Genomic DNA, 17,012 nt, shown 5'->3' with positions numbered 1-17,012 from the left:
TGAAATAGCTAACTTAATCGAGCATATATTATTCATTACTTCCAGCAGAGACAGCCCTTGACTATGTCAATCCCTGTGTCCTAGATGTCAACCAAAGGGACATGGGGAAAGAAAAGCCTGTCCTTGGTGTATTCTTTGGGTTTCTGGAAAAAAAAATTTGTTTTCAGAAAAAAAAAACATTTATAGCAGATTTTATCAGTTGAGAGTCTGGGGCAAAATGGGGGACTCGTGGAAATGTTTGTTAGGCTAGTAAATATTCTATGGAGATTTGCAACACTTACACCTAAGAGTGTACTGTGGAGTGTACTAGATGCTGTCATCCGGTGATCAGCATTATTTGACCAGGCAGTTTATATTTGATGCTAATGCAGTCAGTCCTGCACAACACTGAAGCAGTTTTCTCCTCTATGTAATAAAGAAGGTGCCCCCCCCCCTCAGCATAATTTAATGTTGAGGAAATTTGGAATTTTATAATGAGTAGCATATGTATAATGCAAACTTTTTACTTACTAGAATTATTTGTTTACTGGAATGCTATATCAATAATCTATACAATAGGAATACTCATATATTTTTCTTGTGGCAAGGTGAAGAAATATTTTTATTCAATGAAATAAGGAAAAATTTCAAGAACAGTTTAATTCATTCTGTAATAGAAAAGTAAACCTCATGTTCAGTCCTGAGATTATTAATATACTCTTGAAGACATTCCCTTTGACCTGGAGATTCAGTCTTCCTGTTTGTACTGGGATGAAGAGCAGAGTACTCAGGAAGCTTAAATTCCAAAACTGGCTCTCCCTTTTAATGATTTTTGACCTTTAGCAAATCACATACATAACAGCACATTTTCTTATGCATAAAATGAGAAGGTCATTGATTCATAAAGCCTTATTCTTTCCTTCATTTTTCCATTCATCTGCCCATCCATCCATTTATCTATCTATCCATTCAACCCAGAAGGCATTATGCTAGGCACTGAGGACACAATGGCGAGTAAAGTACATTTTTTGTTCAATATTCTACAACAGAGTTGAGAATTTACCAGTGATAAAATATCCACATTTCTTACAGACATTTACTTTAACCTAATTTAAACCACCTTATTTTTTCCTTTTCTTTTTTTTGTATACTCTAACAGTATTGGAACTTATTATTCAATGAAGTTTAATTTTTAAACTGAAGACTTGTAAAGGGTTATTAGACAATGTATCATTGTGAATATAAGTAAGTACTTCATGTATTCACACATAACCTAGTTAAAACTGAAAGGACAGAACGGGACTGATAGCTGTGTCCCTAACTCCTCTTCCAAGAAAAAGCCACAGAATGAATCAGTTACTCAGCCTACCCTTATCTCAGCCAATAGGAATGCAAGGGAAACAAACCCAAGGCCAAAAGTATGCTGACCACCCCTCTGTCTTTGTGTAACCAGACCCTAGCTGCACCCTGCCCTTGCATCACTAGCCTCCGGCCCTCACTCAACCAACCAGAATCGGCCAAATCAGTGGTCCGAGTGAGCCCTCACCCCCCGACCCCAAGCCCTATAAAATCTTTGTTTTTTCGAGACTCAGGGCTCTCTCGCATCCTGCCGCTGCATCAGTGGAGGCAGAGGGACCAAGCTCAGCTTGAATAAAGGCTCTATGCTTTTGCATCAGACTCGGCGCTCCCTGGTGGTTCTGTTGGGGGTCTTGAAATCTGGGCATAACAAAACTGCTTAAGTTTACATTAAAAACTACGCAAGCAAAGCAGAACAGGAGAATATGGATAACATGTAGAAATGGGCATTAGTCTTAGAACAGGAAAGGAACACAAGTTTGTGGCAATTTGTCAGACAAGAAGTGGGAAACATTGAAATAAATTCTGACAAAAATCTTGTCTAAAAGCTGCACTGAAAGCTCATGGACAAAAAACATAATACATATGAGAACAAAGGTCAATCCATTTCCAGATAAGAGATTCCATATAGAATCATTTTAGCATTAAATAAAAATATAAAAATGGATTATTTGATTATGAATGGATTATTCATAGATAAGTAAAGGGGGTGAGATATACTGTGATTTACATGGACAATAGAATTAGAGAAATTTAGTTTATAAAAGGAACTTCTTTTCTTTTTTTAAAAAAATATATTTTATTGATTTTTTACAGAGAGGAAGGGAGAGAGATAGAGAGTTAGAAACATCGATGAAAGAGAAACATCGACCAGCTGCCTCCTGCACACCTCCCACTGGGGATGTGCCCGCAACCAAGGTACATGCCCTTGACCGGAATCGAACCTGGGACCCTAGAGTCCGCAGGCTGACACTCTATCCACTGAGCCAAACCGGTTAGGGCTAAAAGGAACTTATTTTCTTAAAAAATTATGCATTGAGTATACATTATATAAAGGCAAAAAAGTGTTAGAATGCTGATATTATGAATTATTCCCCCCCCTTTTTTTTTTATCTCTTTTACTGACATTATCTATAATGCACTTTAATTGTATAAAAAGATATAAAAAGGCCATGGATTATTTCTTGTACTTAAATGTTAGCTTGGGATCTATACCAGATTCCTCTACTTATTTGAAAACATAATGTTAAGCAAGTTAAACTCCCTAAGCCTTTATTACATCACTAGTTAGATAAGTATAATAATATCTCAGAGTGTTAATGAGGTTACTAAATGAGATAACATATGGACTAACAATGCTTAGGCATATGGTCTTATAATTAAAGATAAAAAATTAAATTAAAAATTGAGCATCTGAAGGAATATGCATCCAGATTTTATAATCTTACTGGTCACTTATTTCTAGGTGTATAATGTAACAGAGATCCAAGGTAGCTTATTTACCTTGGATTTAAATGAGATAATTTCTTTCTTTAATTGAATCAATAAAAAAAAGCCTGCTTTTTTTGTTAAGCTCATCGTCTTGGGTTTTAGGTTAATTAATTGTATTTGCTTTATTTTTTTATCATAGATTTCCCTAAATTGGCTTTTTTTAAAACAAATTGGGTCTTTCTCAAGATGGATAAAATACTTAAATGTAAGTCGTGAAACATTAAAAATACTAGAAGAAAATGTAGGCAGCAAAATCTCAGATATCTCTCATAGCAATATGTTTACTGATACATCTCTTAGCTCAAGGGAAACAAAGGAGAAAATAAACAAGTGGGATTACTTAATCTATTTGGTTAGTCTTTCATCATCTGTAAAATAAAAATAACAATAGCGCCTACCTTGTGCACTTGTCAGAATTCAACTATCTACTCAACACACGTAAATCAAGCATCTGGCATAGTAATAGGCACAATAAATGCTAGTTGCTTTAATAGAGCTATCACAAGCACTATTCTTGCTATTAGTGATCATAAGTAGGTTTATTTTTGTCTTATGAAAAGACAAAAGTAAATGCAGATTGGGATTGCATATTTATGAGCATTAGGTACCAGATGCTTCAACACATACATTAACTTGATTAACCCTCATCAAAAATTTTTAAGAAAAGAAATAGTATTTTAGTATTTAGCTACATGTGGCTAATAGCTACCACATTAAATAGTACAGATATGGGCCATTTCCATTATTGCGGTAATTTCCATTAGACAGACTATATTCTAGAGTAAGTCGGGAAGTATAATGGAATAACGGGCAAAAAAATTTAATGGGTAAGAGAGTGGCTAAGAGTAGCCACCAGTTCTTTGCAGTTCATTGTAATGGAATGAATGGTTGTCTTGCATTCTACAGGACTGAATGGATTTGCACAATTGCCAGCCATATGAATTTGGGCAGCTTTCACCTACCCAGAACTTCAGTTCCCTTATTTGTTAAATTTGTCCCAGGCCTACTACACAGAGATATTGTGAAGATCAGTATTGATAATGGATGAAAAAGCACCTTGTGTAATACAACAAATATCTTCCTATATAATAAAAGGCTAATATGCAAATCGACCAAACAGCAGAACGACTGGTCGCTATGATGTGCACTGATCACCAGGGATCAGACGCTCAACGCAGGAGCTGCCCCCTGGTGGTCTGTGCACTCCCACAAGGGGGGCACTGCTCAGTCAGAAGCCGGGCTCATGGCTGTCAAGTGCAGCGGCAGTGGCGGGAGCCTCTCCTGCCTCCATGGCAGCACTAATGCGAGGAGCAGACCTAAGCCAGCAGTCGGACATCCCCTGAGGGCTCCCGGACTGCGAGAGGGCACAGGCCAGGCTGAGGGTCCTCGCCCCCCACCCCCACGAGTGCACAAATTTTGTGCACTGGGCCTCTAGTATATAATAAAAGACTAATATGCAAATCGACCAAATGGTGGAATGACCCATCACTATGACGTGCACTGACCACAAGGGGACAGATGCTCAATGCAGGAGCTTCCCGGGAGCCTCTCCCGCCTCTGCAGCAGCACTAAGGATGTCCAACTGTTGGCTTAGGCCCACTCCCCCAAGGGCTCCTGGACTGTGAGAGGACGCTGGCTGGGCTGAGAGACACACACCCCCCCTGAGTGCACAAATTTCATGCACTGGGCCTCTAGTTCAGAGATAAAATGTCACTCAGTTTTATTTTTCTGTAAAAAAAAGAAATAAATAATACATGTGTGTAAGTTATTTGCAAACTATGACTCACTATGAAATATAGGTCACTATGATGTTTAAAAAAATAAATGGCTAGTTTGATAACTTTTTATTTTCTACCATATGATGCTTTCTGATGTTCACAATACTGGCATATATATTCACAATATATTGCCTGAAGTAATAGGTACTATTTACTGAGATCAGTTCTATAAGCCAGGCACTTTTTAAAATGCTTGATATGTATTGCCTTATTTAATCTCTATGCAACTACATGAGTATGTATTATTATTTCATTTCATTTTATAGGGATTGTAACCTCTCCGAAGAGCAATATTTTATATTGCTCAAGATATGTGCCAGAGTGAGCCTTTGAACTTGGCACACCTACTAAGAATCTATTTCTAGTCACTACATTCAATTGCCTGAGTTACATAAAGGAATGCCATTTTTTATCCACACATCAAAGTTAATAAATAATCCAATTTCATAAATAAAAATAATTTTAAACTGGACAAACTGATATTTATAAATTTTATATATAAAAATAAACAAGCAACAATATCTAAGAAAATTCTGGAAAAATAAAGAATAAATAGAGGTAGAGAGTTGCCCTGATAGCTATTAAAATACATTATAAAGCTTGATTAATTTAATCAGTGTGTTGATAATGCATGTTACAGCTAGATAGGCTATAGATACAGAAGAGAAAATACTGACTGAATTTCAAACACATTTGAGACATTAGAATGACAATTGTGAAATTTTAAGTTAGTGTTGGAAAAAATGGTTACTCGATAAATGGTAGTAGGTAAAACAGGAAGCATCTAAAAAATAAAACTGAAGTCTCATCCACAGCTTAAATAAATAAACTTCAGATGGATCTAAGTTTTAAATAACAAACACATTATGAAATCACTAGAAGAGTGTGACTCAATCTAATCTATTTAGAAATTACATAACATCTACAATGATTGATACTCTTTCTTTGTGTGTGTGTGTGTGTGTGTGTGTGTGTGTGTGTGTGTGTGTGTATCCTAAAGTACTGTGAATTACCCCACTTGTTATAGATTTTATATGCTAAATTCCATTTTTCTTTCAGAAATCCATGATGCTTGAACCTAGTTCTAATTTTCCGGCCCCTGTAATTGTGGGATGAGAAATGTTAACGGGTAATCCATACAGAAACCATCTCAAGTGATTGCAAGCTCTCAGAGACAGCAGGTAATTCCTTCTAAAGTCCCATCTTTTATCTTTTGAAAAGGAATAACATTCCTAGTTTTCAAGTACTACTGTTAAGAAACACACAGAAACCTTTTTAGGCTTTTCAAAATGTTTCCCATCCACTGTCACACTTACAGAGCTTGGAAAAGATTTAATCGAGGGGTTTAAAGAAAATGACCATTGCAATCAATGGGAAGCTCGGGTGTAGAAGACACTCCTGATTGCAGGTACAGCCCCAAGGAGGGCCCACGTTAGCAAGTGGGAACAAATAGCTGTTAGTTTTCTTTAAGTTCCAGTGTTTTAATTAGAAGTATTTCATGGTAATATTATTCGTACTTATCATAAATTTCAGGTGTTTTTGCCTTTTTAACTTTGTTTTGATTTACTTCTTTTCTTTTATAAAAATGAGGCCTTTAAAGACCCAACTGGATACATTTTTATCATATTCCAATTGGTTAAACTAGATATATAATTTTAGAAATAGAAAAAACAAATATGTCCTATTGGTGTTTATTGATTTATTTATAAAAACACACACTTTTTCCAAAATATGTGCATGAATAATGGTAGATAATTGAAAACTTCTGTATAAAATTGTTTATAACATTTTTCTTCATTGAGGAGAGAGGTTGTGATACATGGGAGAAATTTACAAACATATTTTATGGTTCTTGATTTTCATTTCCCTAGGAAATCTACTACTGAAATGTTGGTTTTACTCCTGGATATAATACATATTTTCAAAAGAAAGTAGGATACATGAGGTATGTATTTTTAAAAAATATAAAAATATTTTAAAGGAATATGTGGTTTTATGATTAATAATATAATATTATTATGACAAATGATTGGGGAAAGATGCATGAAAATAAGTGAAAATGTGTCCTAAAGGCATGGAAATGAGGAGGGACAGAAAGATAAGTAAACCACACTGCATTATATACAAACTTGTACATCTATATAATGTATTAATATTTAAAATCTAAGACATGTGGATAATATCAAAGTTTTTTATTACAACAAGCAAATGAAGTACATAAAGATAAAAAATTGGTTGTGGGGAATATGCCAGACAGAAAAATTCTAGTTCCTTCACAAAGCCAATAGTTCAGCGGTTTCTCAATTACTCTGAACATTTACCAATACTGATATTGCACAATAAGCTCTCTTTTAGAAAAATATATTCATATTGTATTATTTTATTTGCTACATCTGGGTAGCTAACAAAAAGATAATGGTGAAGCAAAAATTTCAGATTTATAGCATAAGCTATAATGTAAATATTAAAAGACAGAGAAGGAAATGTGCTATCAAGTTCTTGAGTCACCTTGTTTTAATGAATATTTCTCCAAGAGTAAGAGGTTTATAGGCTAAACCTGAACAATTGAAAATAACTTTTTTTTCCTTTTTTGTTGACCTGCTGTTGTTTCTTGGTTAAATATAGTTACAGAAAATTTACCCTTTATATTTCTTGTTAAACTAATAATTAGAAAAAAAAAACAAGCAACTTTAGGCCCCTTGGAAATTGATTTTAGCCTTAATGTAATTTATCTTGACTATAAATCTTGATAAAATCTACAATGGTCTTAAATACAAATTCTTGATTAACTAAAAAGCATAATATGAGAATGAGATATAAAGGTCTGGACATGAATTCTACGTGTAATTTTAGGCTCTCTATATTGAAAAAAGCAGAAAATGGCAGAAGAAAGAGGAAATACCAACACGAATTAAGTGTCTGCTATATAAAAGGCATCATGCTGAGCATTAGAACTACAGATTTTAATTCCAAAAGGTCCTTCCTACAACTTCCACAATTTTCAGTCAACAGGGCCTAAGAAAATTAAAGAGATGTGTCTAAGATCACACATAGACAGGGCAAGAACTAGAAAACAGATCCTTGACATCCAAGACCTCATTCTTTCTAGTCACCCAAGAGATCTAGACCCTCTAGCAATATGCAACCTACCAGTCACATGGCACGGCGCTCAGTTCCTAATTCAGTCATTTAATATTCTGTCTTTACCTGTCAATTTATTTATCATGGCCACAGAACTGATATTCTTGTTTTTGATCAATTTGAACAAGTTAATACTGAGGTATGAGCCCTGTAGCATGTCCCTCAAACACTCCATCCATATGGGCATCATTCTCTTCATCAGCACACCTGAAGTGTCCACATTCAACCAATAGTAATATAGTTTATAATAGTCCATTTTTCTTTACCTGATTTATAAGGATATCACAAGACTGCAAATGTTTTTCCTGATATGAGAAAAATTTCGTCCATGGTACTTCCACAATAGAAACATTTAATAAATAGCCTTTGATGAATGAATTGAAATTGATATAACTATTTTCATTCCCTATCTAGCCACAATTTATTTTTCATATAGATAAATTTAACAATTTAATCATTTACATATTATGTATGTTTTATGTCCAACTTATATATCTATTAATTAGTATAATTTATTTTCTTCCCATCTTGCTAATCACTAGACTTCTAGCTTTTATCTTCTAAATAGTTATTCCAAGATGCTGGCAGACTCAGATATATTTTGGGATAAATTTTGTCATTGTCAATAATTTTAATTCCATTACTTTTTTTTTTCACCCAAATTGCCAAGAATGTAGTCTTAGTTTGGGATAATACTAGGAGAGATGGATTGCAAATCTTTTGTTTCCGAAGTGTATGAGTTAAAATTGGAGTCATATGGATATACTAATCCTATATAATAAAGAGGTAATATACAAATTGACCATCAAGCCCTCACACAAGATGGCCTCCCCCATTGGTCACAAGATGGCCAACACAAGATGGCCAGCAGGGGAGGGAAGTTGGGGGCAATTGGGCCAGCAGGGGAGCAGTTAAGTGTCGATTAGGCTGGCAGGGGAGTGGTTAGGGGGCGATCAGGCTGACAGGGGAGTGGTTAGGGGGTGATCAGGCTGGCAGGCAGAAGCGGTTATGGGCAATCAGGCAGGCAAGTGGTTGGGAGCCAGCAGTCCCAGATTGTGAGAGGGATGTCCGACTGCCAGTTTAGGCCCGATCCCTGCTGGTTTAGGTCCCAGATTGGAGAGGGTGCAGGCTAGGCTGAGGGATACCCCCCTCCAGTGCATGAATTTCATGCACCAGGCCTCTAGTTATACATAAGATTTAACTCAAATAAATATTCAATGGCTTATGAGTCAACATGTATGTTTTACATCTAGATATTTAGGAAACAGATGCTACTGCCAAAACTGAAAAAAAATTAAAGAGTGTATTTGATTTACTTTAACAAAACATCCTAAATATGAGATCTGTTAACCCCCTTTACTTATTTTTCCTTATACTGCATTTGATTTTAATTCAAAATAGCAATAAGGCAAAAGAGACTCATGAAATTTTAGGTTCTGATAAGATCTATCATCCTAGAAGATATTTTTTGAACTGCAAAAACATTTTATATCAATCCTACAGTAGTCTGTACACATTTCCTGAAGGAAGATGTTGGCAAAAATATTAAGTAATTACCACAAAAAAAAAGCACTAACTTAGACAAGACCTTGAGTTTTGTGTGATATTTTATATTTTGCAATTGTCTGAAGGTATTTCTATTTCAAGTGCACGCATTCTTATGTTAACTACTTTGTTACATTAAAGAGACTATTAAGTCAATATACATATTTAAATAGACATATTTAAAGCCAATGGATATATAACCTGCAGAATTTTAAAACCTAGAATATTTGCTATAAATTGAGAATATCTTTGGCTGTGTTATGAGGTATTCAAAGTCTTTTTAAATTATAAAATACTTTATATTAGAAAATTTATTAATGTGCTTGCTAACATTTTTGAAAGTATACTGTACATGTGACTCAAATGTTAGTCAATTCTATAGATTACCAGACCTTAGTAAGTTGTTTGGAGCCTTAGAATTTTAATACTGATTTTTAGGTTCTTCAACAAACTAATTTTTATAATACGGAAATATTTCTAGAGATATTAATTTATTTTTTAAGACTAATATTTCATCTTTTTAATATTTAGTGCTAGCTGGATCTACTAGTATTATTTTCAAAGGGAATACATATTTTGGCAGAACATATGCAAAGATCAAGTGGGGATTGTTATTCTGAAACTTTTTAGACATGCAAGGTTCTGTATTATAGATATGTAATTTATTTCTACTGGCTGTTCTTTAAAGAATTTAATCTATAAGGTTTGAAATTAAGCATAATTCCTAAAGATTGTAGGAGAATGAATGATGGAAGCAATGCTTCTCAATAGTTGCAAAGATTTTCTCAGTGATTTGACAAATTTTTATTTATTCCAGTTCATATGTATTTGGGAGCTCAATCAACATTCACTATTTTTTATTGCTAGGAGGTTGGCTCAGCGTTGTTCATGGAGTTGTTGTTTTTCCCAACAGTCAGAATGAATTTGCACTATTTTAATCAATAACTCTCTTATTTTATCTCTGAAGTCAAATCTGTAACTTCAAAGATGTATTTTCTAGGAGACAGTATATAATTACCTGGCCCATTCAGAGAAGGACTTACTATATCTTAGACCTAAGTAGACATATTAAAGTATAAATATAACACAATTACTAGAAATAACTCTTTCAAACATACCAGACAATATTTAATCTTGGATTTTAAAAAAAGCAATTTAGAGGAGAGCTAGCTATATTCTGAAATTTTAAATTTTTGGAAAACAGTGTTACTTTTGAGATGCTCACAGTAATACCAATAAGTGACTGTGAAAGCACTCTAAGAACAAGGTAATTTATTATAGGAAGTCCGTAACATAAATGTCATTTTGTATTATTTCAACCTAGAACACAATCTGAGAGAAAGACATATGGACTGAAAAATTTAAATGTTATTTTTTTAAACATTCCAAAAGGATTACACACTCCATTTAAGTTGATATTTATACTTTAAAATTACAGAATGAAATTATAAGGAAATATTTATGTCTTACTTTTATAAGTTATACAGAGGCAAAGGCAGAGTATCCTCTCTTGTTTTGTTCCTTCTGGGACTCAGTGCAAAAATAAAAAGTAACATTCATTAAATGTTAATTTCTTGCTAGAAAAATATTACATGTATATGAAGAAAAAGGAGCTATAATATACAATTATTGAACTTATTTAAAATTTTCTAGGAGTGAACAGGGGAAAACTGTTAAGGAAAAAAAAAGATGCCTAAACCAATAAGAAACAAAAGACAGGAAACTAAGTGAGTAATAGCAAGGCAGAAATTATTCTGAAATATGTAGAACATCACATCAGTTATTTTATGTGATGTTGCCTAAAACATAGCTATAAGAAAATATCCCCCCAAAGATCACCTTTCAATATGAGTAGGATGTTATGAAATAAAGGTTGAAATTGCAAAAGAGAAACTGTTCACTTAAGACAACCAAGTTATTGAAATTCTCCTAGTTTTAGGATTCCTTTTTAGATGCTAAAAGCATAATGTGGTGGTTTGTGCATTTCATTTTTAAGATTTTTTTTAAAAAGAGAAATAAAATAAAATATAAATATTATAGGCTGAAATTAGTGAGGTAGAAAAGATCATGTATACTTTTTGTTTTCAAATACTAGAGATCATAATACATTGTTAACTGAACGTAAGTCTTATCTACCATTATTTGTCAATAACAGAAGAAAAACATATTAGTATTAACATGGAATCCATTTTCTACATTAAATTTTTAAAACCTAATTTTATTGTTAAGTGAGTGTTTGTAGGTAAGGGATTTTTAAGATGTTAAGTGTTTTTTAAGGGAAGTATCCATGTAGTTGGTAGTTCTACATAAATAAGTGAATCATAAGTTGAATAAATAATAATTGGCATAATTAGCATGACTCTCTTATCCTTGGAAAAATCTCTCAGATTTGCATTAGGTACACATCAGCTGGAGAGAGAAAGATGGAATACGTGACTGTGATTCTTTTTAACTCTACAAATTTATCAAAAATCTCACTCACCAACGCTGTGACCTAAAATTGAAGTTCTCCATAGGATGTAATAGACACTCAATAGTGTCTATTTTGTCCTGAAGAGATATATGATTAAAAAAAATAAAAAAAATAAAAAAGAGTAAAAAAAAAAAATCTCACTCACCGAGTCACATAATGGTAGTCTAAATAAAATCTTAATTAAAAATCCTGGTAAATGTCAATATTATAATTTTAGAGCATTTCTTGTTTAATGTGAATATTCAGAAGTTGGCTTTATAATGTCACCCAATAAGTTGTTGAAGAGTATTAATGCAACTCTTATCTTTTAATCAGATATACATGATGGCTGTGTAGAAATCAAATGAGGGGCGAGGGAAAGGGTGAGGAAAGGTGTCAGGGGAGTAGGGAAGGAGAGATAGGTAAATGGATATTAGGAAATTATAACATAAAAAAGAGATGCCATTATTGGGATCAAAGAAGCTTCTGGAAAATTATAAAGTGCATCAGAGGATTCTGTTAAATAAAGGAGAAACATAGCTAGAACTTCAGAAATATAGTAAATGAGACTCCACTTAAAGTAAGATTTCAGAAGTTTCTTGTGGAGTAATTGAGGATACTCTGAACAAGGTAATAAAAAGTCTTTCTGTAGGGAAGTGACTATTCTACCACAGACTGAAATTGCACATGATTAGTGGCTTATAGAAGATAAAAAAAAAAAAAAAGAAAAATTGGATAAAAAGAAAGAAAACATGAGACAAATAAAAGTAGAAGCAAAGCATCAAATAATATTATACAATATTAAAATACCATAGGTAGGTATTCTTTATCTCTGATGTGCCATAACTTACATAAATGCTAGGCAAATTATATGTAACAGTACCTTTCTTTTAGCCTTTAGCTGCTCATGATACTTGTCACAGGTGTCTCCCGGGATCTCTCCTCCCCAGAGAGTGATTCCAACAATTGTGTATGTGATGCCCATGATAAGCAATGGGAAACAGTACACCAGTATAATGACAATAACATGGTACCTGAAATTAAAAAACAACAACAACAAAACTCACATGCTGAAGAGCATATTGGGATGAAATAGTGGGATTTTGAATTCATGCCATTTTAAATCATAATTTAAAATGCTAAAGAATATTTCCACATTTTCTAAGTCTTCATTTCACACTCATTGACATACCAAGCTATTGTCGCCTACAGTTGTCCAAATGCTACCAGTTGATTTCAATCCATCTTTACTTTATACATGAAAAACATAGCTGAGCTGCAGTGTTCATTTAAACCACACCTGCCCCCATCCCCACCTCCTTGCCTAGAGGGTCAGGATAAATGCCTTTCCTCTGCTTGGTAATTAGTGGGTTAACCTAATTAAATGTATCATCAGAAGAAAAGAGATGGGGCAGAATAAAGTAATCAACTGACGATATTTTCTCCTACGTAAAACTATTCTACATATCCAGTGACATCATTCATATTTGAAATAAATTATTTTTCATCCAAATGAAAAAAAAATGTTACGCGATACTGTGAGCCACATTGAATTCACAAGCTATTTGACAGTGATTTTAAAAATCAGGTAAAGACATTTACATGTATTTTTCCAAAGTCATGGAACATTTCATTGCATTGTTAATTTGGTAAATAATATATAGATGTATCAGTCACAACCAAGTCATGATGCTATGCATTATCAAACAAAATTCTAGGATTTCATAGCCTTCAATCAAAATTATAAGGAGGCAATTAGGGAGGAAAAGAAGGTAAACAATAATATAACAGTCAAATTAGAATTTGTATAAACTTTTGTTTGGCTTCCTCTTTCTTAAGAGGCTTTAAAGTAATTACAGAGTTTGGTATGCTAATATTCTCAATACCTTTGGTGTTTGTTTCTTTTTACTCCCTTTACCCCTTACTACTTCCCTGCCCTCCCTTCCCTCTGATCAGCACCATACTATTGTCTGTGTCTATGAGGTTTTATTTCTTTGTCTTGATTATCATTTGTTGCTTTCAGTTTTATATCCCACATATGAGTTAAATCCTATTGTTCTTGACTTTTTCCCTTATGACTTATTTCACTTAGCACGATATTCTCAAGACCCATCCATGTTGTCACAAATAGCAGTATTTCATCTTTTTTAAGGTTGGTCCAAAATATGAAATGTCAAATTCTATCATACAACATTCCTATTTTCTTTTCAACCTAGTGTTTAAATTTCTTTAATGTTAAAACAAAGGAACACAACCAAGAGCCTACCAGGACTCCCCTTCCCTTCAACCAGGCTTCTTAAAAGAGCAATCAACACCTTTGGCCTCTAGTTTCTCCCTTCTCACTCATTTCTCAGTCAATAACAACCCTGCCCTCCTTTGGGTATTGCTTTCATCTCCAATGAGCTTATTACCTCGTCTAAGAAATTCTCCAGAGCTGTCCCATACAGAAGTCATTACATTTTTTCAATTATAAATCTTTATAATTTACACCAACTTAGTGACCACATCATAATGTATTTTAATATCTGTATGTGTCTGTCTTCCCAAGTAATATGTGAGACATTGAGGCAAACGCCTATGTCTTATCTGTTTAATTGTTGCTCCCAACCTACAGTTCCTTAATTGTTCAATAAATTGAATTGAAAATTACAATAGAGAACTAACTTAACTTACGTGAAATGTTGTTTGGAACCTCCTGGCCATTGCACATAGCAAAGAGTACGGCCCGGCATGACTTTGGTTTTGGAGTAAAGACACTGAGGCAAAGCTAGTAGAAACGCTAGAATCCAAATGCTGCCAATGACAATCTTGGTTGCTGTGGCAGACAGTCTGGGTTTCAAGGGATCAATAATGGCCATATACCTATATGAAAACAAATAAACCATTTTGTCAGTCTCTTGTTAGTGAAGTTTAAAAAGTAGTTTCAAAGGAGTTTCAGTGGCCAGGGTTCTTTCTCTTCTAGTAAACAAGTTGATAAGGATTTTGCTTGGGTAGAGGCAGCGTAGAGTAATAACTACAACATAGTCTTTGGAATCAGACAAATTTGGTTCAAATCCTATTTTGTCATTTTTTTTAAAGCTTTTTGAACCTCAACTTCATTATTTTAAAAATAGAAATAAGAACATCCACCTCTTATGGGTGAAGACAAGATCAATAAAAATAATGTAAGTTAAAGGCTTTGATTATTTGGTGCTGTGCCTCGCACATTATCAGCATTCATAAAGGTCTGCTGAATGGAATTGGAAGTGTGAGTAATAAGTGCTTAAAAAATGAATTCAGTACCTCAAGACCTCCATTTTTTCTTTGGTATGTTTAAGTTTTTAAAAGATATTCTAGTGACAATATGGGTAATACCTACATGATTGATCAAGATGAAGAACCCCTATAAAGGATATCATCAACATTTCCATCTAAAAGCATGAAGAGACAAGTTCAGGATTCAAATAAAGATGAATAAATCAAGTGTGATTGAGGCAATGCCTTCCTGCTACCTCCAAAATTGAATTCATACTGCATCATGAAAATTTTCATAGTATCTATCAACATAAATATATATAATTTTTATAAAAATATCTTTGATGCCCTAGTCGGCTTGGCTCAGGGGATAGAGCGTCAGCCTGCGGACTGAAGGGTCCCTGGTTCCATTCCAGTCAAGGGCACATGCCTGGGTTGCGGGCTTGATCCCCAGTAGGGGTGTGCAGGAGGCAGCCAATCAATGATTCTCTCTCATCATTGATGTTTCTATCTCTCTCCCTCTCCCTTCCTCTCTGAAATCAATAAAGAAATATATTTATTTATTTATTTTTTTTTAAAAAATATATATTTTATTGATTTTTTACAGAGAGGAAGGGAGAGAGATAGAGAGTTAGAAACATTGATGGGAGAGAAACATCGATCAGCCACCTCCTGCACATCTCCTACTGGAGATGTGCCCGCAACCCAGGTACATGCCCTTGACCGGAATCGAACCTGGGACCTTTCAGTCCGCAGGCCGACGCTCTTTCCACTGAGCCAAACTGGTTTCGGCAAGAAATATATTTAAAAAAAATATCTTTGAGGCTCTAAAAATCACACATTACATATGATTTTTAGAGTGTAGTTTTTTAGAAGTTGTCAAATCTCTGAGTATGGTAACCAAATTCAAGTTTTATTCACCTAGTAAAATAGTGACAATATGTCTGGAAGGATCAAAATCTGGTTTTAAATTGCGTAATATGGCTAATTGCCAAATTTTGGCTAATAGAGAAAAAAATAATGTACAACAAATTAATTACATTTTTGCATTTCTAGTTATAAATCACATTATTTAAATGGTTTTATTTTTACTGTTGGCCATTTTGTGTGTCTCAAACATATACTGATTTATGCAAATTTTAAAAGGCAACACTTTTATCAGATAGTTAGTATTACTTAAGCAAAAACATTTTAACTTTAAGAATACCTCAAAATAAGAATAAAAATAAGGATAATTAATTAATTTGTGTTTGTTTTGTGCTTTTGTAATTATTAGGCTTTTGATCTGCAGTAGAATATTGGAACTTATCTGTATACTATTTGTAATATTAACTTTTGTTATAATTTACTTAAAGGAAATATTCTTAATTTATTATATATGACAGTCAATAGGTAAAAGTGAATGTTGAATATATAAGCAATTATCAAAACAGTATCTTGGTTTAAGAAGATAAAGTAAATCATAGAAAGAATGTAAAATGAAAACTTTAAAATTTACTTCTCATGCTTATGTTGATGAAGATTATAGTAACATTTATTGATTATCAATCATTACCAGGCATTTTAATACAATTACACACATTATATATATTTCATATCTAAATTAATCCAGTCAATAAAATAATATTATTTTTTTTAGCAGAAAAGAAAACTGAGGCTTAAAAAAATTAAGTAAATTTCTCAAAATGACTCAGATGGTAAGAGCTGGAATTCTAAACTAGTTCTGCCAGTCTTCAAAGTCCATATAGATACAGATCGTGGCTTTGAATATAGCTATTTAGGTAAGAAATTGTGAGAGAAAAAATATATGTGAGCTAGATGCCTTCCAAAGAATCAGAAGTTGCATTTTGCCTTATGAATCCAAAAGTATTCATGTGCAACATAAAAAATAAAAGTCAAACATCTACACTAATAAAAGAGAAACATGGTAATTGGCGTACGACCGCTACCCTTCCCATTGGCTAATCAGCATATCCTTATGCAAATTAACTGTCAGCCAAGATGGCGGCCGGCAGCCAGGCAGCTGGAAGCAAACA

General features: G+C 33.6%; 1 protein-coding gene across 1 annotated transcript in view; it reads right to left on the bottom strand.

Annotated features, from left to right (window-relative positions):
- The window catches only part of TACR3 (tachykinin receptor 3), a gene marked incomplete at its 5' end in the record, with an annotated part of 51,456 nt that overhangs the window by 13,798 nt on the left and 20,646 nt on the right, over positions 1–17,012 (bottom strand). Inside the window, 2 exons of the mRNA XM_005859641.2 lie at positions 12,626–12,776; positions 14,416–14,604. Coding sequence (XP_005859703.1) covers positions 12,626–12,776; positions 14,416–14,604 — 340 coding nt within the window. The remainder of the gene's footprint in view (positions 1–12,625; positions 12,777–14,415; positions 14,605–17,012) is intronic.

Source organism: Myotis brandtii, unplaced genomic scaffold, assembly GCF_000412655.1.
Source record: "Myotis brandtii unplaced genomic scaffold, ASM41265v1 scaffold1288, whole genome shotgun sequence".
NCBI lineage: Eukaryota > Metazoa > Chordata > Mammalia > Chiroptera > Vespertilionidae > Myotis > Myotis brandtii.
This window is presented reverse-complemented; position numbering and strand designations above follow the sequence as displayed.